Consider the following 24330-nt stretch of genomic DNA (forward strand, 5'->3'; position numbering starts at 1 on the left):
ACAATTCTAGGAATGTTAGGAGCTGTGCTTTGGTTCATTTGCTGGTGTAAACTCACTGAAGTCTCTGTGGAGGGCAAAGGATCAGATAAGAAAGGGGTCATTCTTCATAGACTGAGAAATGTGAAACCTTAGGAATTCTTGTTGATGAATTTTATTCCCTTCTAGTCTGAGTAACCTTTCTTTCTTCCTAGCAAGAGACACATGGAATGAACTGTTGATGGTATGAACAATATTTGAGATAAATGCAACTGTCAGGTGGTTTCCTAGGAGTCCTGTAAGGGCACATGAGGACTGCGAACAGCAGAGTCTGTATTTTAATTCAGTGGAATGTACTCAGACTCCTATGGGGGCTCTAACACGGCAGTAGCCAAGGGCTCAAGGCTGCATTATTAGTAATAGTTTTATGTGTGTGTGTGTGTGTGTGTGTGTGTGTGTGTACATTCTTGAGTAACTGAGCCATTTCTCCAAAATGTCTGTGTCGTACAAATACTAAGCCCAAGTCAAAAATGTTCACAAAATTATTAGCAAACTCTAATGGAGATTTGGCTTCTCCAGGCATTTGGAACACAATTTCTAAACACCGTTGAGAAAAATGACCTTGGATGTATGGTGCATCAATGAACAGTGACCTTTTTAGGTTAATTAAGAAGGCTGGAGCCCCAGAGGATTTTTGAGCAACTTTTTTTGTTGCCCAAAGGAACTGCAGAATAGAATTGTGGTGTGAATGTGTAGAAAGGGGGTGATTTTCAAGGTTGTGAATAATGACCAGAAGAAAATGCTTTTATATGATTGCAAAAGGGAGATGCTAAATAAACTTTGGACCCTTAGACCTCTTAGCTTTTCTATAAATTGGCTTTTGTGTATCCACATTAAGCCTTTTATTTGTTCCTATTTAATTTATGAGTAAGCAGTGAAAATAAAGAGGAAAATGGGTCAGTTCTATAAGAATGCATGCAATGGAGGGGTGCCTGGGTGGCTCGGTCATTAAGCGTCTTCCTTCGGCTCAGGTCATGGTCCCAGGGTCCTGGGATCGAGCCTCGCTTGGGCTCCCTGCTCGGTGGGAAGCCTGCTTCTCCCTCTCCCACTCCCCCTGCTTGTGTTCCTTCTCTCGCTCTGTCTCTCTCTGTCAAATAAATAAAATCTTAAAAAAAAAAAAAAAGAATGTATGCACTGGAAGCATTAACTCTTTCAATTTTTTTGTATAAAAATGTTGGCTCACTGTATGCCAAGCAGTTTTTAATCATGTCAGGCAGCTAACGACGAGTTTCTTTGTTTCCAGCTGACTCGGGTGTAGACACTGTGGCAGGGTTTATGGCCAGCAGCGGAGCCACAGACATCACAAATCGAAACAGCCCGGCCACACCACCAAATACCCTTCATCTCCGTTCCTCCCACAATGAACTGTTGAATGCAGAGATAAAACACACCGAAACCAAGAACAGCACGCCCCCCAAATGCAGGAAAAAATATGCACTAACTAACATCCAGGTGGCGATGGGCCTCTCCGATCCAGCTGCACAGCCCCTGCTGGGAAATGGCTCTGCCAACATCAAGCTGGTGAAAAATGGGGAGAACCAGCTCCGGAAAGCTGCAGAACAAGGACAGCAGGACCCCAACAAAAACGTCAGCCCCACAGCGGTCATCAACATAACTTCTGAGAAGTTAGAGGGCAAAGAACCCCACCCACATGATTCCTCAGGCTGTGAAATTTTACCCTCCCAACCCCGGAGAACCAAGAGCTTCCTCAATTACTATGCAGACCTGGAAACCTCAGCCAGAGACCTAGAGCAGAACTCGGGCAACCAGCACGGGGCTGTGGAAGAGAAGTCCCAGCCGGGCCAGGGCCCGGCCTCCACCATCATTGGGAATGGTGAGGTGCTGCCACAGAAACCAAACAAAGCCCAGTTCAGCCCTGAAGATGGTCAAGTGGCCACAGTGTCATCCAGCCCAGAGACCAAGAAGGATCATCCTAAAACAGGGGCCAAAACCGATTGCGCGCTACACCGGATCCAGAACCTGGCACCGAGCGATGAGGAGTCCAGCTGGACAACACTGTCCCAAGACAGCGCCTCACCCAGTTCCCCAGATGAAACAGGTACCCCCCGGGAAAGGGTGTAGACTCAAGCGGCACTTCCTCTGGGTGTGTTCAGTTATTGACAGAATTAATCTCTAGCCCGACCAAAAAAAGTCCATTTGCGGGCAGAGATGAACGTTAAGCCTCTTGGGGTAAAATTAGGCAGTTTGTGTGGAAAATAGATTTCTCAGTGGTTTCATTTTGGTTCTTACATCAGTTGCTTGTCCTGGTGAGCATTTTTGTCAAACAAATGGGTCCTTGGTGTTAAGTATAGTAAAACATCGTCTGTGTAGAAATTACAGTGCCAGTGCTTAGGTGAATTGTTTCAATATACTATCTAGAAATACTGGGTTTTGTTAAGCAAAATAAGAAAAGAAATACAGTTGCAGGGGTCAGCATATAGGTTGATTAAAAGAACCAACTATTTTAAATTTCTTGGAACGGATTTATGCTCAAACTAATGAAAAGTTAGAAGTTTACAAAGTTTAAAAGTCTACTTATTATAGACATTTCCCTTTGATCTTTACTGGGGAACATTTTATTAGCCTTGTTCATGTGATACTTGAAAGTAAGAAAATGGTGGGTTTTTTTTTTTCTTTTAATATATTCAGAGGTTCAGGATTTTAAGTAGTCTAATTGAGACAGTCTTTCTTGACTTCGTTTATATCTGTATCATCTTCGGATTTGTCAGAGGAATCACAGTTTGGACAAAAATGAACAGGGCTCTAAAAGCCAGCTGCTTTCAATTGCATCTTCTCATAGCTCCCCCAGTATACTGATGATAAGATTAAAACACGCGGAGCACTTGGTTGTATCTAAATTCAGTGTAAACAAGCACTCACAAAGGCTTATTTCTCTAACGTAACCCAGTAACCCAGCTACTACCAGAGTGGGTTCCAAGACCCTGTTAATGTGCTGTAAATATAACAGCACCACCATGGAAGGAAATAACATTTCTGCAACCTAGAAGGCAGAGAAATTACAAGGACTCTAGATAAGGAAAAGAGAAGGAGAAAGTGAAGACATTGACTTGCTTAAAAAAAACCAAACAGTGTTTTTGAAGTGCCCTTTAAAATCGCGGTACTTTAGCTGATGGATTTCATCAGCCCGCTGTAGCTGGAGATGGCAGTAGGGAGGTTGAGATGAGTCCATTTCATCTCATAAATGTCTAGACCTGCACATTACTGGAAGCATAATTATGTTTAATAATGTTACTGAGTTCACAGCTATTACCTTTTACCCATTGAGAGGATTCATATCCTATAGCTGATGGACGCTGTCACCTGCTAGTATTGGAATCTACATCAAGGACTCCTTGAGTTTCTCCCAGCCAAACTCCACTTGCTGTTTTCAGCAGAGCCACCAAGACCTCATTGTCTTCCTCCGGTCCTGACAGTCTTCCCACTGCTCTCCCAGGCACGGTGCTTTCTGTTGGAGGCAAATTTTAAATATTACGGCGTGGTATTAAATGAACAGTAAAGTCTCCCCTGTTCCTCACTCTAGCCCCTTTCCCCAGTGATGGCCTCTGTTGTCTTCTTCTTTTTTTTTTAAATATTTCCTTTCAGAAAACATTTTAGGCATGTTACCCAAATTTTATGATAATGATATTTTTAAAGAATCCTTATCTTTTAGAGATATATACTAATGTACAATAGTATAATAGATATAATATAATAAAATGTATACTAATATAAATAATATTGTGTATGGGATTTTCTCCAAAATAATTGAGGTGGAGATTAAAACAAAAACAAAAGCGAAAAAACAAAAAAACTGCCCCTAAGCTGATAATTGTTAAATATGGGTACATAAGGGTTTATTATTCTGTTCTCTCTAATTTTGTATCTTTAATATTCTCCACAATGAAAAGGTAAAACAAGAAAAAAATTACATGAGATAGTTTTACGAATGGTTTGCTTTTTCCTCTTACGTATGTATTTTGTAGAGCAGCGCATATGAGGACGCACTGTTTTTCTACCTCAGGTTTTTTAAGTATCAGGCATGCTTTTCCACCCTCTGTACTTAATTCAGCCTGCTGCAAGTTCTCAAAATATTCAAGCTCCATGGTTTGTTTAATGATTCCCTCACCGCTAAGTGTTTGTATCATTTCTGTCCACAGCCCCTTCTCCTGTTGAGTGTGGGTGTCAGTAAGGGCCTGTGGGGAGCTCGGAATGCAGGCTGAACACATGTACTCTGCTCACTCTGACTCTCTGCGGGACACCTTCCTGGCCTCCCCTTTGCTCACCGCTCCTTCGCTCAGTGTCCTGGCATCACTTTCTGTTGTGTTTCTCTGGTGCTTGGCACATGATGTGAACTGAGTTAGAGCTTTCTTGACACAAGGAGAGAGGATACGTTCATTCTCCTCTCTTAAAGCCAGTTTTGAAGACCTTCACTTTTTAAAGGAAGATTGACAATATGGTGATGTCCCTTAATGGGTGGCTAAGGATAGACATTTTGAGTCAAATATGCTCAAAAGAGTGTGTTAGCTGTGACTCTAAAGCAGCGAGATTGAGTTTTTTTAAAAAACATGCTTAAGAACCAAATCTGTACTATTTTTTTTTAAGATTTTATTTATTTATTCATGAGAGTCAGAGAGAGAGAGAGAGAGAGAAGCAGAGGGAGAAGCAGGCTCCCCGCTGAGCAGGGAGCCTGATGCGGGACTCGATCCCAGGACTCTGGGATCATGACCTGAGTCGTCGAAGGCAGACACTTAACCATCTGAGCCACAAGATTTATTTATTTGAGAGAGAGAGAGAAAGCACAAGGGTGAAGGGGAGAGGAAGAGGGAGAGACAGAATACCAAGCAGACTCCCCACCGAGCACAGAACCTGTCATGGGGCTCAATCCCATGACCCCAAGACCGTGACCTGAACTGAAATCAAGAGTTGGCCACTTAACCGACTGAGCCATCCAGGCGCCTCCAGACCTGTGCTGTTGTTCAACGTATGGTCACTTTGGGATCTCTGTACTTATTTCAGCATGCTGCAAGGTCTCAAAATATTAATATCAATAGTTTTGGGAAATTCTTTTGGAATTTCCTCATAGCCAGTTGTGAAGTCCTCCTGGAATGAAACCTCTTTACTTCAGGATCACACTTCCGAGTTTCAGGTAGTGACCACCACATGAATTAGTGAGTAAAATAAAATCATCGAATTTTCAGCATTTGTATTTCTTTTGGTTTTTGTCTGTCCATTGAAACATACCATTAGTGTTTACAATGATCACGAGCAGTTTAAATGAAACATTGTATGTTTCACTTACAACGGTAAAAGCAGTGTTTATTATACATTTCATATAGTATATACATGTTTATGTATATAATAAACACAAATGCTAACTGTTGAAAGAAAAGAAGAAATAAGAGCAAATTTTTGTAAGATGCTGGTATGCATCGCCATTACACATGGTATATGCATACTAGTCTGTATTGCCGAGTGTATGTATTTGCTTATCTGCTGTGTGTTAAGTAAATACCCATCACAGTGGTGTGTGTTTTATGACTAAATCATGACACAGTTATCTTTGGATTGCAGACTGTGCTTTGGGGAGCCGAGAAAAATAGAACAGACTCATTTCTACCTTTGGGGCATCCTTTCCAAGTTAGACTGCTATTTATAAAATAAAATGCACTGCCTAACCCAGAGATTGACTTCTTTCTCTTTCTCTTTCTTTCTGAATTGCCCCCTCCAGCATTTTGGTAACTTTTTTTTTGCAGGATCAATCAATGTATACAATATGTGGCTCCTCTTTTTCCTCCTGTGTAGTCTGTCCTCAGAGAAAACAAGAGCCAATTAGGAAAAAGAAAAGCACCTGTGAAATCACTGAGTTTCATAGGAGTTTATCAAAGTTCAAAGAAATGCCTTGACCCTGATTCTAAAAGAAAGGGTTGCATCCCATTTTGGTATTTGAAGGTGAGAACTTGTGATCTGTTAGCATTTTGCCAGAAATATGGTTCCCTCCATGGCCCCAGGTAAGCACAGTGACTCAGATAAGTGTAGGGTGGTTAGACTGTGTGTCGTCTCTCTGTTAGTCACCTGCTGGTTTATGTTTGTTTCATGAAAACTTTTGAAAGATACATGCTGATGCTTCCTGGGTACAGGTTTCAGTGCCTTGTTGGTACCAACATGTAACTTAGGTTTAATTTGGGGCTTACTAAACTCAAAGATACAGAGTATGAACCTGGGTGGATCTTGTGGACTAGCCATGCCGACATTAGGTTCATTACTAATGTGGACAAAGGCAAGATATACACAGAGAAAACAAAATCTAGATGGTGTGACTTTGGGCCTTATGCATCATTAACTTATCATTGAGAACATGGGCTCTAGACTCAACTTCCTGAGTTTGAATCTCAACTTGGTTAGACGCAGGCAGTTCACATAGCCTATCATGTGTAAAGTGGGCATGATAATAGGGTCTGGCATAGATCAATTGTGAGGATTCAGTGAGAGCATCTTCAAAGGGCTCTTAGAACAATGGCTGGCATATAGCAAGAGTTTAATAAATATTAGTGCTTATTATTATTAGTGATCACCATTATCACTGCAGCAGTGGGATGGAAAAATTTGCTACTTCCTTAATTATGAGTTGCCTATATTTTGGACTCTGATTTTAGTTAGGACTCTCTGCACCTTAAAGGGCAGGGTTTGGTCTGTCTTTATCTTTGTATTTGTATTGTCAATGCCTGAAATACAGCAGGTGAACTTAGTAAATAAATAATGATTAACTAAATAAAACTGGAGGCCATCTACATATCCCCAAATGGCCCTGATGTAGTCAGTACATCATTTGATTTTACAGCTCAGTCAACGTCTGATTTTGATGTTGGGTACATATTTTAATAACATAATTGACAAAGTCGCCTCGGAATAGGTGAGACTGAAAAAACAGTTACAGGAAAGGCACAGTGAAATTCTGTGGACCTACTATGTGTCCATAGAATCTTGTTCATGCTATTTTCTCGTACTCGGGTGGCCATAGTGGGACTTGAACCATTGTATTCATACACAGCATCCAGTGTTTTTCCACTGTACCATAGTCTTGAGACATAGGTATGTGACCTCCAGAGCCTGAATATGTGAGATTTAATCTTCAGCTGGGTGTGTGTGGTAGTTATCTTGAGAGTCTGGAAAATGGAAAATTATATTCTAGAGGATCTTTCCATTCCTTTTTTTTTTTTTAAGATTTTATTTATTTGAGAGAGAGAGAGATGGCGAGAGAGAACACGAGCAGAGGGAGAAGCAGGCTCCCTGCAAGCAGGGAGCCTGACGCAGGGCTCAATCCCAGGACCCTGAGATTATGACCTGAGCTGAAGGCAGACCAACTGAGCCACCCAGGTGCCCCGGATTTTTCTGTTCTTATAAAAAATTGAGGTGTAGCTCAAATGTTATTTCCTCTGTGAAACCTTTCAAGATCCTCTGAGTTATTGAAAGTCCTTTCTCGCTACCCAAAAGAATGTTTTCAGATTTCTTTTATCATGTTCGCCTCAGCAGTTTGTGACCTCACTTGTAACTTTCCGTTTAGACGTAGAGCTCCATGAAAGCAGGAGCCAAGTCTTCATTATGTGTGGATACGAACCCCTTCAAAGAGTACGTAATACATAATAAAAGACTGCATAAGTGCTATCTCGTTGCTGGTTGAATAGCTGGAGCTGGATGATAAACATGCATGGTCTCTGAGGGTTGCTACATCAAGCACACCTATAGAAACAGGAAAAGTAAACACGGCTTGTAAACCATAATTGTGAAGAGCACCTGGATAGGATGATTTATATTCCAGGCTCCTAGGAGCGATGGAGAATGGGGGCTGGTCATTCAGTCTGCCACAAACATTCCTCGTATTTGAGGCTATAGGTCTGCAAGTCAGAAAGGCCAGTGCCAAGGAAAAGGGCTGTTTCGATTACATTTGCCTTTACACTTCACCTAGCATTGCAGATTGATCCATGTTGCTCGAGAGTTTGAATCCTTTGATGTCATGCATTGATTGGTTTCCAGTGTTAAGGCAAGCGAAGTGGACCTCTTTGGCAAGCTGGAGAGCTGGCGAGGGGGGAAAGCCAAGGCACCAACCTAATTATGTCGACATAATTGGCAACTCTTCTTATTTCTGGCTTTAGCTAGCTTAAGAGGGCTAGAACTTTGGATAAGTTTATACTATTAACTCTTCCAGAAACTTCGTTTAAATGTTCATTCTTTGTCACTTGTTTTCTGGTAATTTCAACTATAAATGATTTTTAAATTGCTTTTCAAAAGCTCCGATCCCTTCCAAAACTAATTCCAGGATGTAGGAAAGGCCTCATTTTCAGCTGGTTTGCCCTACTGGATTAATTTTAATCTCTTAAATACCCTTTGGTGATTCACTAGCCTGCCTGTCTTGTCTTCTCAGTTGAGAGTTCCATGATGTGACAGGAGGAATTCAAGAAGACAGATGTGAGATGTTTCCAGAATACTCGGACGCACTGTGTTCTGGGGTAGATGATGTGGTTTCCAAATTAGATTTTCATACCCTGGGGGTAAGACATATAAAAATATTTCTTATCTCACCCCATGAACTTAGGGAAGAAAATGATTTTGCTCAATTAGGTATTTTTGGAAAGTTCTAGACAAGAAAAAAAAGTATTCCCTTAAATGTTCAAGATAGTTTTTGGTTGCTCTTTCATTTTAAAGTATTATACTTTAGGAAACAAGATAAATATAATGAAATGAATGGTAGCAAAAGTCTAATAGTCTGGTAGTGAGCACAAGACAATAGATACATTCAAAGGGACCAGGAAGGGACTGTGAGGGGCCAGAGGGCTGTGGGGTAGAGGATGCTCAGAGGAGGAAACTTCAGTTGGTAGGGATGTGGACAGTCAGGTACTTGAAGTTACCTGTGCTGGGGACTGAATAGGCATCAGATGGAGATCTAAGGAAGGCATTGCCCCTAGAGGTGTTAAAAAAGTAAAGAATCTCTTTTTTTCTTCTTTTTTTTCAATTAATTACTAAAGAAGTTTAATTTGTAATTTCCCCCACTCTTTTCTCTGCTTTACTGGCATTTTGAAAATAAAAATTGGGGCGCCTGGGTGGTGTAGTCAGCTAAGCATCCGACTCTTGGTTTCAGCTCAGATAGCAATCTCAGTGCCATGAGATCGAACCCCACATCAGGCTGTTTGAGTCTGTTTGAGATTCTCTCTCCCTTTCCCTCTGCCCCTCCTGCTTATGCTCTCTCTAAAATAAATAAATTTTTTAAAAAAGGAAAAGAAAAACTTTGTTTTCCAGTTTGCGCAAGTTAGTTTCTGGGAGAGAGTAGTGTGAGCAGAGTGGCTACTTAGAAAGAGAAGGGTGCACCTGAGTAAGGTGCTCCCAGTGGTGCAAGGAGATGCTCTCCTGCCCTTGACGGAGGGCATGTAGCTGCTGGGATTGTGACTCAGTGGGCCCATAGAGACAAAAGTACTACTGGCGACTTGAAGAATTTTGGTCAACTTTCATCATGAGCTATCTGCCTAAATTCTTTATCCTCACAGAAGAACCTTAAATTAATAAATACTTAGAGAGGGGTGCCTGGGTTGCTCAGTTGGTTAAGCCTCTGCCTTGGGCTCAGGTCATGATCTCAGGGTCCTGGGATCGAGCCCTGCATCAGGCTCTCTCCTCAGTGGGGAGTCTGCTTCTCCCTCTCTCTCTGCCCCTTCCCCCACTGCCTATGCCTCTCTCTCTCTCTCTAATAAATAAATAAAATCTTAAAAAAAAAAAATACATAGGGGCTTATGACTTTTTAAAAAAAAATTCTATTTGAGGAGAGAGAGAGAGAGAACGCAGGCAAGCGCATGAGCAGGGCAAGGGGCAAAGAAAGAAACAGACTCCCTACTGAGGTGGGAGTCCAATGTGGGACCCGATCCTGGGTCTCTGGGATCATGACCTGAGCCAAAGGCAGATGCTTAACCGACTGAGCCATCCAGGTGCCCCAAGGCTTATGATTTTAAAAGCCAAGATGCTACAGAAACATCCAGAGCATCAGCCAGCTTGAACTTACCCACATCCATGGGGAACTGAAATAGATCTGTAACTTTACCTTGATTTTCACTGAGCAGTATTATCCATGTAAGTTCATAACAGTTCAGGGGTTTGTGAATTTGCTCATCATAATTTTGTTCATTATCTCATCCATTTTTTCTTTGATTTGTTACTTCATATATACATACATATGCCAGTCATTTTGTTACAGCCTATTCTGTGTTCTGTGGTAGGTGCCTGAGACCTAGAAATAAGTGAGAACCAGTCTGAGACCTCAGAAAGCTGACCTACAGATTCTTATTGCCATGGACGCAGCCCCCACTGTATGAAGAGTGCCTTTTACATGGGTCTGTGTATTCTTCGTTTCATTTTGCACATGTCAATACCTCAGTTGGTGTGAAAAGATAAGGCCCACCCCAGGTCCAGGGCAGCCTAAGTTTCCAAGCAAAGAACATAAGTAGATGTTTAGATGTTTTATTTGTTTCTTAGGGCTATTGTAACAAATTGCCGTGTACTCGGTGGCTTCGAACAACAGAAATTTGTTCTTGTGGTTCTAAAAGTCCAAAATCAAAGTGTCACCAGGTCGCGCTGCTTCTGAGGGCTCCTTCCAAAGCTCCCTTGCTTGCCTCTCCCAAGCTTCCCGTGGTTCCTGGCAATGCTTGGTACTCTGTGGCCTGTCGCCCCAGGACTGCAATCTCTGCCTGTGTCTTCCCGTGGCCTTCTTATTAGGACACCGGTCCTTGGGTTTAGGGCCCCCCTAATCCAGTATGACCTCGCCTTAGCTGACTACATCTGCAAATCCTGAGGTTCTGGGTGGGTATAAATGGGGGTGGGGATATGACTCAACCCAGCACAGGTGTCTTCATAGGTAATTCCTTAATATCTGTAACAGGAGGAGATGTGAGAGGATATTTGCAGAAATTACCATGTTCATATTTTTCAAGAAGGACATCTTACATTTGCAGGTATTCTGAGAATTAATATATGAACAGAATGTGTTGCCGGGGGGGGGGCGCCTCAAGATGGTTTGGGGGTTGCCTTCGTCCAAAATGTTTGTTGTAGAGATGAGGAAACCTAGACGTGGGCCTGACCCTGGGGCGAGGGGTCTGAAATCACAAACCCAGCTGAGACGGGGAATTAGTGTGGAAAGGGCAGGAAAACATGATGAAGACACAGTTAAGCTTAACATTTAGCAGTGTGGCTCAGCTCTGAAGGGTAGGATAGTTCAGGGAACTTGGCAGATAGAGATGGGGTTTTTCCTTTTGCTCCAAGCTTAGGAACAGACAGGCAGGGATATTGGTAATCACCATGTTTTTCTTACCTGTGTTTGGGAGACATTGCTTACCAAGCACACAGGATTTTCTTAGGAGCTATGTCGAAAATAAGAGAAAAAGATATGACCTTAACTTTAGGGCAATGCAAAGGCCGTATGATGCCAGGAAATCTTCAGAGATCACACATAGGCAGTGCTGGAGAGTATACAAACAACCCACAGACAGGTTTGGTCCGGCAAACAATGTTTTAGAAAACTTTGAATTAGATGCCGATGCTTAGAAATTGGGAGCTTTTCTTACTTAAAAATACAGGTTTCTCATTTCTCTTGTCAATCCAGGAATCTCACAGCACTGAGTGTGAGTGCCAAACAGGCCCTAGTCAGTGGCTGCCATTTAGGTGGGTCCTTTCCTTCCTAGCTCAAGGCACTGGACTCGGGGACTCCTGCTCTGTGTGTCAGTGGACTCAGCTGCCATATACACATGAAACCGTTATGGTAGAAGAAACTCACGTCATGTCGGTCTTGGCCTGTTACAGCTGCATGCAAGGGCAACATCCTGGGCCCATAGTCATTCCAGTGTCAGTCCCAGGCCTTCTGCTAGAATTATAAAGTGTGACATGAACCGTTAAGCAAAACATGCTTGAAATTTTCAAAAACGTCTTTAGATGACTTCTCAGTGTTCTCCATCTGTTAATCTGGTTAGAGGAGGAGAAACATTAGCTTTTCAAAAGCTAGAATGTGGGTGGTTCATAAATTTTGTGCCTCAAGTCTGACGCAGGTAATGAATGTACTCAGTTCGCTTTCATAAATGTGAAGGTAGTCAACAACTATCCTTATAATTTATATATTGCATTTCCCTCTTAAGACCCTTAGATGCAAAACAGTGAAATAAAAGCTTCATATTCAAACACTTCATTGGAAAAATCGAATCATCTGACTGTTAGAAAATCACACGTGATTGGAGCACTCACTGAGTGGCTCAGTGGGTTGAGCGTCCAATTCTTGATCTCAGCTCAGGTCTTGGTCTCAGGGTTGTGGGCATGGAGCCTACTTAAAAAAAAAAAAAAATCACACATGGTCCGCATTCCATGTGGAATGGTCAGAAAGCAAGAGAACAGGATAACTCCAACTCCAAAACCTTCTTCTTGGTACCTAAGAGGGGAGGTGATATTTACCATGTGTGAACTTTCATTTTTTTCTTTTTGTTTAACTTTCCATAGATTTCCTCTTGAATATGATTGAATTTAATCCTCAAAAGGATTCTTGCTCAGTATCATGAGGAACATTGTTAGTTGATTATTTTTCTCCCTCAGTGTTATTTGAAGAAGTCTTCATATAAAACTGAATTGGTACCTCTGAAATATGGTAAAGGTAGATCTCCATCCTGTAAGTGGCTTATTTGGGAAACTGGTTTTGGTCTGTTGTTTCTTTGTTACCAGGATTCTTTTTCTCATATAAATGATAGTATATGTGAGGGTTGTACAAGGTCTACAAGATGGCTGGCACATGAAACCATATTTAATCCCTGATAGGCACATTCAGTCGTGTTAGTAGAACCACAGAACCCTTTCCTGGAATGTTCTAGAAGAAAATGTGGTCATAGCTCCATGTGAAGTTGTCAGAAAGTGAGAGGGTAGAGCTGACCCCAACTCTAAATCATTGGGAAGGGACTGATGGGAGGTGTAGCAGGGGAAGTTCAAGGACTAAAGGTGGCAAGACACCTGGTGATGGAAGCCTCCAGGGGTTCTGCTCAGTAATGGGCTGACTCTCCAGTTACTACTTTGCTTTTCTGTATCTGCTCCAGGTGTATGTCCTGTGGGGGGACCTGTAACCAACATTTCCTTTCATCCCTTGCTCATTGTGGACAAGGGAGACATTCCATGAGTTCCTTTCTTTACCCAGAGCAAGCATCAACTTCTTTCAGGATTTCCAAGTGGCTTTCACCATTTTAGTTCATTTCTTGTCCCTCTGTCTCCTGATGACCTTTCCTCTGTATGCTATGGAATAAGAGCCCTGGGTCAGAGAACAGACTCCATGTATAAATAGAAGCATTTTTAACTCAGTTCTATCATATCTTTAATGGAGTTAAGGACTATTGGATTGGTAAAGTCTAGAGTAAAAATTAAATTATTTCAATTGTAAATAAAAATTTATTTTTAAGGGGGCGCCTGGGTGGCTCAGATGGTTAAGCATCTGCCTTCGGCTCAGGTCATGATCCCAGGGTCCTGGGATCGAGTCCCACATCGGGCTCCTTGCTCAGCAGGGAGTCTGCTTCTCCCTCTCCCTCTGCCTCTCCCTCTGCTTGTTCTCTCTCTGTCTCTCGCAAATGAATAAATAAAATCTTTAAAAAAATTTATTTTTAGGATACTCTTAGTAATGTTGATAGGTTACTCTTACTCCACTCACCTGGTTTCAGTCTGATGAATGCCTACTGAGTTCCTAAACATGCAGGTACTGAGCTAGTGCTCTGGGTGAATCCCAGACTGAGATGTAGTCTTGCCCTCAGAGAACTAACAGGCTCCTTCCTCAAGATTCTTTTAAATCTCTTTATCCCATCTCTTGGCATTCATCGCTTCCTGGGTGTTAGAGGCAGACATCCTGGCTTATCCCACTTTGTCACTTTCTTAACCTCTGAGCCCCAGCTGTCTTATCTCTAAAGTGGGAATAATAATAGTAGGACCTACCTTATAAGATTGTTACATGAAGTCCTCGGCACCGGCCCGCAGAAAGCATGTTTTGAAATGTTAGCTACCATTATTATTACTGTTGTATTATCTTTGCTGTGAGGTGGAAAGTTTCTTTGGGATATAGGCTGTTTGGCTTTTGTTGTTTTGTTAATGGCCAGAAACGAGTTCATACAATGGGTGAGCATGTTTCAGTGAATGATTATTATAAAAAGTAGATTGGGGTTTTTTTTGAGTTTTTATTTGAATTCTAGTTAGTTAACATAGAGTATAATATTAGTTCCCACTGTACAACATCCGGTGCTCATCACCCGTGCCCTCCTTATGAGCAGCACAACAAATTAAAGGTACTAGTTTACTTCCTAGAAATTCACAATAATTAGGGAGATGCATAAATCCCCTGCTTCTCAAATGTGAATGTGCAGGACAATCTCCTGGAAATCTTGTTGAAACGCAGATTCTGATGTAGTGGGTCTGGGGCCTGAGATTCTGCTTTTTTTTAAGAAATTTTTTTAATTGTGGAGATTCTACATTTGTTAGAGGCTTTTTCAAGTGATCCTGATACTTATTTCCGTGCTTGACCACAGTTGGAGTGGTAACACTGGACCATAGGCTGCAGGAGGAAGGGGGTTTCAGATAGAGATTTGCCAAGTATGTAGAGCAGATAAGGGTCATAAAGTTCCAAATAAGGCATTTCTTGATTGGGAGAAAAGGACAGAATTAAGAAATAAAGAAGTGGTGGCACACAGGGGGAAAAAAAAAGAAACAAGAAAGATTAAGGCAGTGTCCTCAAACTTTTTGGTCTTGGGGACCCCTTCACGTCTTCAAAAATTATCGAGAGCCCCAAATATCTTTTTTATGTGGATTATACCTATCAATATTTACTGTATTAAAAATTGGGGTGCCTGGGTGGCTCAGTCGGTTAAGCGACTGCCTTTGGCTCAGGTCATGATCCTGGAGTCCCGGGATCAAGTCCCGCATCGGGCTCCCTGCTCAGCGGGGAGTCTGCTTCTCCCTCTGACCCTCCCCCCACTTGTGCTCTCTCTCTCACTCTCTCTCTCAAATAAATAAAATAAAATCTTAAAAAAAATTAAAATGGCAATTATTTTTTAAAGTTATCCACTTAAAAAAGAATAAGAAACTCATTTTTGTTAACAGAATATGTTTTATGAAACATAAACATTTTTTTTCAAAGCCAACAACAGTTTAGTGAGAAGAGTGATATTGTTTTATTTATTCAAAAATCTCCTTCATGGCTTAATGGAAGGCAGCTGGATTCTCTTATCTGATTCTACCTTTCCTGTGTCTCCATAAATTGTTTTGGTTGAAGTAGATGAAGAAAATTGTGCCAGTCTCATATAGACGTGAAGGTGAAAAAGAGAGGAATATTTTAATAGCTTTTTCAGGTAATTGTGGATATTCTTTTTTGATGTTACATCAAAACTTGATAATTGAGAATTTCTTAAAGGTTACTTACACTGCGGAATCTGAAACCACAGTAGTAAACTTTGTTGTATTGTTGCACTAAAATCCTTTGGCGTGTCAATGGTGTGTCATTTTGAATGGATGTTTTACCCATACATAATTTTGTAACATCATGGATTGGTGATTTGGAAAATACTGGTTCAGTGAGTTGTGAAGTTCTTCCAAATGTTGACACATCTCATTATACAATAGGAAAACATTACATTTGTTAATCTCACCACCTATCTCATCAGAGAAGTCAGTAATTATTGGGAAGCTGTCAAGCTCTCAGGGGCAGATACAAGTTTTCCAAAATTCTAATTTTTGCTTGAAAGCTTGCATTTTATCATCAGCAACAAATACTGTCAGTTGTTTTCCTTGAAGTGACAGGCTCAGCTCATTCATTTCTGAGAAAATGTCTGCCTCGTACCTGAATTTGAATAACCATGGTTTGTCTGTCAGTCGTTCTTTTAAGAAGAAAGGATGTCCCATGTGCCTTTTCCCTCAAACAACGATCCTGCCTCCATCTACAGAAGTACTTTATGCATGCTTATATTAAAAAGGTATTATCAAGGATTGAGATTTAATGAAGTTAATCATTTTTACTGCGTCAACAAGGAATTCTTAGGTGAGATTAGCATTGTTTTCAGTGGGGAGTGTGTGTGTGTGTGTGTGTGTGTGTGTGTAGTATCGGTGGGTACAGTGATTGCTAGTACAGTTTGTGTCCTTGTCTTGCTCCGTGCTGAAAACACCAGCAATTTTAGCCATTATTTTTTTGTGCCCTATCAGTTAATAGATATCAACACAGTGGAAAAGGCTGTAAATAACATCTTAGAATTATGAAAGTCATTTCGACCTCAGAGATGCCCTGACGCTCTCTCCAGGAATTTTGCTCTCATTATGAGGATCTGTGCTTCTAAGCCTTTTGGTTGGAGAGGAGAGTCTGTGAAGGCTAATTGTGAGAGAGGTCAGGTAGGTAGATGGAGGCCAGATTGGAGAATGCTAATGCTTAAGTGTGAACTTGCTTTTGTGAGTGAGAAATGGTTGACAGTTACGAGAAAAAGAGTGTCATTAGTAAGGTGGAGTTTGAAGAAAGTATGTCTGACCTCGGTGCCTAGAGTATGTGGCAGGGGCAAAGGAGGCAGGCTGTTGGAAATGATGATGATTGGAGGAGACTGTAGCTTTAAATATAGCACAGACGTAGGGGAAAGGCATCTCTAGGATTTAGTGATTGATGGGATATGGGTGGTGAGGGAGAGGGTAGAACCAAAGATGTGAGCGTTTCAGTGTGAAGACTAAGAACATGATGGTTTTTAGAAATAAGGAAGTTGCGAGGAGGAGCTAGTTTTTGGAGGAGGAGGAGGTTTTTGATTTTAGACGCGTGAGTTTGAGATAATGTGGAACAGCCGGGTGTCCGAGGGTGTGATGTCCTGAAGTCAGAGTTGTGGCTTTACTCTGACATCAGATTCTTCCACTATGTCTGGGACTTTTTTTGTTTTTTTTTTTCTTAAAGATTTTACTAATTTATTTGTCAGAGAGAGAGAGAAAGCACAACCAGGGGGAGCCGGAGACAAAGGAAGAAGCAGGCCCCCTGCCGATTAAGGAGCCCGATGCGGGGCTCGGTCCCAGGACCCTGGGATCATGACCTGAGCCGGAGGCAGACGCTTAACCGACTGAGCCACCCAGGCGCCCCTATGTCTGGGACTTTTATGTGAACTTTTGGTTCATCGCGGCTCTAAGCATGCTTCACTGTAGACAGGTGATAGGATAGGGTTGGAGCGGGACCATGGGTGGCTTACCCACGTTGGGTAGTGGTAGAGGACTGCCGAAAAACCCCCGTGGCATAGTTTGATGGTTTGAATCAGTCTTTTTTTTTTTTTCCCATTTGAAATATTAAACTTGAATTGCATTTCTCAAATTTTCACTTACCTGCAGTAAAGTGAAAGGGCCACATTTAGAAAGGCAAGCGTACTCTTCTACTCACAAGCTGATGCTGACATTGACTTTCACTTACCTCTGCCAAGTAAGATGCCCGACAGACTTTACCTGGTGGCATGCATGACCTTAGCCTAGGGTCTCCCTGACAGACTCCAAACCAGGCTTTAAAAGCAGATCTGCTTCTTAGAGATAGACTCATTCATCAAATTCGTGAGACTAAAATACTACAGACAATATTATCAGTTTATTAATTTGTAATGAGAATGATCACAGTCCCAGGTGATGGATTTGTTGATACGACATAGTCGGCACACACTCTCAGTGCTAGTGTATTATTTCCCAACCAGAAGTCATTATCACATGGCCTGATTTGCCCTAAACTGCATGACTAGGCATTCCCTCCCTCTAGACAGTCACACAGGAAACCCAAGCATACGCGGAAGGATGCTTGGGGAATGTGGTTCTACCAGAGGGAAATCAGAAATCAAATGTTTAAATGGCATCGGCCTGGATAGCCTGATGCATCCTGTACTTCTTCCCTTGGGATGATGCTGTCGGGAGCCTGGAATCCTTGAAGGGCATTGGCCGAGATTCCCTCTTTGGAATTTGAATCTACGGTCTGCTTTTTCTGAGCTACCTAGTTTTCTGCTTGACACACTCTTTCTTAAGAAAGAGTAATATTTTCTACTGAGTGACAGAGAAGTCATTGCCACCACTCTGATCTGTTTACCTACGTAAAACACTTCTGATGCTAAATGTATGCGTTTACCACACCAAGCAATTCTCCAGTTCTCTGCAGACACCAGCTGGACGTCAATCCTGATCCTAACTCCCCAGAGTTAGCACCTACCCCAGAAGTTAAGGTCTCTGCACTGTAAGACTGCCCCTCTCCCCCACTTCAGATGCCAGTCACAAGTAGTAGGTCACCAGGTTACCCACAGTTCTGTCCAACTTGACTACAAATCAGGAGTTTTCAGTACCCTCTCCTCAGAATGATAATTTACTATCATGGTTCACAGAACTTGGGGGAACACTTTATACATACTGGTTTAGTATAAATTCTATTATAAAGGCTACAGATGAAGAGGGATGTAGGGCGAGATCCAAGAGTCCTGAGTGCAGGAGTTTCTCTCCCTGTGGAGTTGACCCATGGATCTGTTCACCAACCCAGAAACTCTCCAAACCATTTCATTTAGGGTTTTTACAGAGGTTCCATTACATGGGCCCGATTGATTAAATCACTGGCGAATGGTGATGAACGGAGTTTACAGCCTCTCTCCCCTCCCTGAAGGATGAAACTGAGTTCCAACCCTCAGATTTCCCTCTCTGGCAATCAGCCCCATGCTGAAGCCAACTCTAGACTCATCTGGTTAGTATAAACTCAGCTCTGGTGGATGGAGGCTTATTGTGAATAACAAAAGATGCTCTCTGACCTACATCACTCAGGAAAATACAGGGGTTTTAGGACCTCGTCAGGAACTGGAATGAGACCAATTATATATATATTTTTTATATCACAAGATAGTAGTCATACTATGTTTAGGAGCTATCTTATCTCCTTCTTGTCCCATTTCTTGGCTTTGATCCATCGGCTGACTCAGTTGTTGCTTGATAACTCCAAAACAGTCTTACCTCCTTCGTTTTCAAGTCTTGGAAGAAATCTCATTGCAGCTCTTAAGTCACTGTTTCCTCCAGGTTTGGCCTACGGTCCACCTGCGTCCAGCTCCCCTAGATGTGTTTCACAGTGCACATGCCTGGGCCTCACCTGGGCCTTCCAGAATCAGACCGAGTAGGTGGGTCTAAGGAACCTGCATTCTCACTAGCTCTTCAGAGGATGCCTTTACACGCCCTGCTTGAGAAGCACAGCTCCAATCCTGATGTTTGATCTGCTTTAGTCGGGGATTTCCACAGTGTTGTAAAGTGCTCTGTTCTTGTTAAAGTCCATAATGATCTGGCCAGAGTTTAACAGAATTACAGTCATTTTCTTTAAAAACCAACCAGCCAAACAAAAGGAGTGCTTTGTTTTAGTTTTATTAGGGGCAAGAAGAGTTTTTCCACTGTGAGAGGCTCCAGAAATTAAACCACTGGATGTCTTCCCTGGCTCCTGACCCCAAAATGGGATCTGTGGCATAAGCTTTGATGTAGCATAAAGACTGAATATTTGAAATCCCAGCTCTGACATTACTGAGTGTGTACTTGTGGCTGAGTCACTTACCGTCGTGCATTTTCCCTCTGTGACATGGGGCTAATGATAGTACCTGCCTCACCAGGCAGTTGGGAGGCTGAAATGAAGGAAGGCATGGGGAGCCCTCAGTATCGGGCTGGGCATGCGGCAAGGGCTCCGCAGAAATTTGATTTTACAAATATTTTCAAATGGGAAATTAACTCTCCCACTAAAGGACAGGCACAGAGAGAATAAAAGAGGGACTATGATTGTGTAAACAAAATACTTTCAGATAAGCAGCAGACTAGACTAGAATGTGTAGATACGGAGACAATAGAGCGGAGACGTTGCAGATGGAAGGCTGTCCTGTTTTCCATCCATCCCTATTGAGTTTGGTTTGTAGGTCAGATCAGCCTTAACTGAAACGGTGGAGAAGAGGAGGGTGGGTCCCCAGGGCAGTGCAGTCCCCTGGGTCTGGACACCACAGGTCTGAGTTCTGCTCTTGAGACTCTGACTTGCTAGCCTCAAGACAGGCTGACTTGCAGAGTCCCCGAACTTCATGCGGCCATCCCACACCGCATCCAGCAAATTTTCCAGGAGTCCGTTTGTTCTCTTCCCCATTCCACACTTATGAGGCACCCAAGAATACTGTCCAGGAATATATCTAAAATGCTGTTTAATTACATGAGAAAAAGAATCTATAGCTGTTAAAGTGAACTAAATCAGTCAGCTGAGGTATCCGTTTCCATTCTCAACAAGTTCTGAGCATTAACTCCAGAATGTGTTAGCAAAGATGCTTTTCTCTTTAGTATTTTTAGCCTTAATGGACAATTTTCACTCAATATAAGTTTGGAGGGGGCAGAGAGAGAGAGAGAGAGACGGGATAAGAGTGAGTGTTCTGATTGTAGAGGCTGTAACTGGTAGGATTTTCATAACTTTGTAGTTTCAGACCATTCTGAACATTCTCAGAGACAATTCTTAGGAGACGCCTCAGCCTACCTTCTCTAAAGGTAAGGTGAGTAGCATCCTCAGCTAAAATACCCTTCGGTGTTCTGCAGATTCTAAAAGAAACCTAGAAAACTGAGGGATAAGCTGAATTAGGGAAGGAGCATTTTCCAAGCTGTAAATTAAAAAGTGTGTCTATTTTGGGAGGTGGGGTTAAAACGTCTAGAGCTTGTCTATACTTTTTGCTGCTTTTCTCTGCTCATTTGCCAAAAACAAACAAAATCACCACACTTCAAGCTCAGGACCAAGAAGCAGGTGGAAATTGCTCTAGTTAGAACTCCATCTGTATTTTTTTGTGTGTTCTTTGCATATGTTTTAAAAATATAAACAGAGTCACTTGGTATTTACCATATTTCATCTGCAGTATTTTGTATGTTATATTCTTAGTTTGAAGGATAGGATAGGTTAACATCGGTGGGGTAGAGGGGTGAAAGTTGCAAAATGTCTGGCAGTCTTCAGGTGGACTTTTTATCAATACCAAGAAGCAAAATAAGAAATTTAACAACCAAAGCCCAAACGAAAATGACCAGAAGTCCGGGTACGCCAGCAGACTAAATCTTCTGCCCTCCCCTCACTGTTCCGGGTTCTCCCTGCTTCTGTCTTCCTCCACTTGCCTCCACAGCGCACATAAACCCAATTTAAACCTTCAGGAGCTGAATCCCAGAGTCTTTGCTTTTCTTGGCAGAAGTGGAAGAGAAGATGCCGTATACAGTTTGGAGTAGCATGGTGAAACATAGTTTTAAAACGATAGATATAGTTTGGGATGAAATAAATCACTGTTTAATCTGTATTACTTTGCCCATATGGGTACACTTGGACCCACCACGAACTTCCTGCATGATGGTGAAGCGTTTCCCCCAGGAGCTTGCCACAGATCTGTCAAGAGCCTTCTGGAAGTCTGAAAGCTTTGGAATGGTAGGCTAAGGAAATGCTGAGCCATTTGCAGAGTTCTTTTCTTTCTTTTGGATAAAAAGTGGTTATGGCATGAGCGTTTTCATGAGAAATGATCAGCCTTGGAATCTTGCCTAGCTTTTGGCACTTTTGTAGGAAAGAACCCTTTTTCTCAGGTTAGACACCTGGTACAGCTGGACTTTCCTGAGATGCTGGGCAACAACTAGGCATAGTCTGTCAGTTTTAGGTTAAGTATTATTTTATGAAACAGTTTTTACAGTTGGATAAATACATGTGTGTTTACTGGATCATGATGACAAAATGTATTTCTTACACACATTGCATTCCGGTATACAGTGGAAAAAGAGTGGTGTTTGGAGTCCAGTACGGCTAGGTTTTGAATCCCAGATCTGCTTTACTGCTCTGTGTCCTTGGGCAAGTTACTAAGTGGCCCTAAGCCTCTGTTTCATCATTTATCAAACGGGCTTCTATCACTTTCCTCATAAGATTTTTCTGAGGTGATTGAATGAGCTAATAATATATGGCAAGTATGTGTGCTGAAATATGTGCAAAGTATGTATATATGTATGTATGTAAAGTATATTCCTGGCATGTGGCAGGAATCAATCAATAGTCTTTCTTTCCCTACTTTCATTTTATCTAGTTCCCTAAAAAAAACCCAGCGATTCTTGGCGGTGGTTCCTTTGATTTGGTGTTAACATTGCTCTAAATTATTAGTTTAGAGCGAGCAGAATGGAACTTGCACCAAAGTAGATTTTATGGATCCAGATCTGAGCGCCTGCTCAGCCAAATGAATGTCTTACTCTGGGCAAGTTGCCTGTGCCTTGTAGCGTCTCCGTCTTCTGCTCGCCCTCCCTTGTCCCAGGCTGTAAACTTTATTCTGTTTAGTGATGACTTGTGTTTCAGGTCCACTTTTTTTTTTTTTAAAGATTTTATTTATTTATTTGACAGAGAGAGACACAGCGAGAGAGGGAACACAAGCAGGGGGAGTGGGAGAGGGAGAGGCAGGCTTCCCTCAGAGCAGGGAGCCCGATGTGGGACTCGATCCCAGGACCCCGGGATCACGACCTGAGCTGAAGGCAGACGTTTAACGACTGAGCCACCCAGGCGCCCTCAGGTCCACTTTCTAAGATTGGCCTTAGGATCCACATTTCTTTCTAGGAAATGTATTTATTGTACGAACTCTTCATTGTTCATTCTGATATTCGAATATACATCCTGGCCATATGTATATTTGTTTATAAATCATACACATTTGCAACATACTAATATATTCTGTGCATAGATACAACACACAAAAGTAGAAATAAATGGATAAGGGGAGCCTGGGTGGCGCGACTGGTTGAGCGTCCAACTCTTGGTTTTGGCTCAGGTCGTGATCTCAGGGTTGTGAGATTGAGTCCCGCATCGGGCTCTGCACTCAGTGCGGAGTCTGTTTGAGTCTCTCCCTCTCGCTCCTCCCTTGCCATGCTTGTTCTCGTGCTCTCTCTCTCGCCCTAAAATTAATTAATTAATTATTTAAAAAAAGAAATAAATGGATAAAATAACAATAAAGCTATAAGTAGAAGATATACTTTCTTCATATCCCACTGGACCATCTTGTGCTACTCCCATTTTTTAAAAAATTGTGGTAAAATATACATAACACAAAAAAATACCATCTTGGCCATTTTTAAAAAATTTATCTTGCTGCTTATTATAGTTATTAGAAGGGAAATATATTCTAATTTCTTATTAACATGGCTTCATATGGTAATTCACTTATTTATTCAATACTTAAGACAGTTATTAAGCAACACATAAACAATGCCCTCAAAGTACCTCCAACTTGTTAGATTCAAAACCATATTTAAATAATTACATTATTTCATGAAAAGTTCAGTAATAGAATTATGCACAAGGTTACACAGTAGCACAGAAGGGAATAATAAACTTTGAAGGAATAGGGGAAAGACATCACCACAGAGGCTGTGAAACTTGGCTTTTGAAGGACAAATAGGATTTCTCCAGGTTAAAATAAGGAGTTTCAGGCAGAGGGACCACAATAAACAAGGGCTCAGCAGTGTGAGGTAGCAAGGTGTGGTCAGGGAGCTAAGACACCTCCTGGAATGCACAAGGCAAGAGTAGCGGGACACAAAGCTCGAGATAAACCAGCAGCTACACTGAAGGGTCTTTGGTGGGGCGCCTGGCTGGCTTTGTCGGTCTACCAGACTCTTGATCGCAGGGTCCTTGAGTTTGAGCCCCATGTTGGGGGGAGAGATTACCAAGGAATTCTTAATCACTTCACTTCTATAAAATTCTTTATGTATCTTTTCAGTATTACACAAGTGAAGCGTGAAGTAGGTCTCAAGGAGCTGAGGGCCATTTCTATTACCAGTGTTCCGGGCAGCCATGTTCCCAAGGTGTCTAAGACGTCGCTGCTGAGAAGGCAGCTCCACGTGCAGGGCCCGCGCGGCAGAACCGGGGGGCAGCGAGGCGGCCGGGCCCGGGCCCCCAACCGACGCCGACGCACTCATCTTGACCCAGGGGCCGCCACGCAGTGGGGTCCTGATCCACCACCACTGTCTAGCCTCCACCCACCGAGCCCCTGCAGCCCAGAAACCCGTCACCCGAGAGGCCGGGCTGCTCTACCCAACCTCCGGCCGCCACCGCCGCTGGCTAAGGAAGAGCCATATTACCACACTGCAACCCCCCCCCCCTTTTTTTTAATTTCAATTTAAGTTTGTTAACATAGTATAGCATTGGTTTCAGGAGTAGAATTTAGTGATTCATCACTGACATATTGCACCCATTGCTCATCCCAACAAGTGCCCTCCTTAACGCCCGTCACC

At 42.3% G+C, this 24330-nt stretch overlaps 1 protein-coding gene across 1 annotated transcript in view; it reads left to right on the plus strand.

The window, feature by feature from the left end:
• The window catches only part of APBB2 (amyloid beta precursor protein binding family B member 2), a 340123-nt gene that overhangs the window by 159978 nt on the left and 155815 nt on the right, over positions 1-24330 (plus strand). Inside the window, exon 2 of the mRNA XM_088021349.1 lies at positions 1280-2095. Coding sequence (XP_087877475.1) covers positions 1280-2095 — 816 coding nt within the window. The remainder of the gene's footprint in view (positions 1-1279; positions 2096-24330) is intronic.

This window comes from Eumetopias jubatus, unplaced genomic scaffold (assembly GCF_037043125.1).
Source record: "Eumetopias jubatus isolate StellerSeaLion01/CBP00866 unplaced genomic scaffold, mEumJub1_p1.0 scaffold_2, whole genome shotgun sequence".
NCBI classification, from domain to species: domain Eukaryota; kingdom Metazoa; phylum Chordata; class Mammalia; order Carnivora; family Otariidae; genus Eumetopias; species Eumetopias jubatus.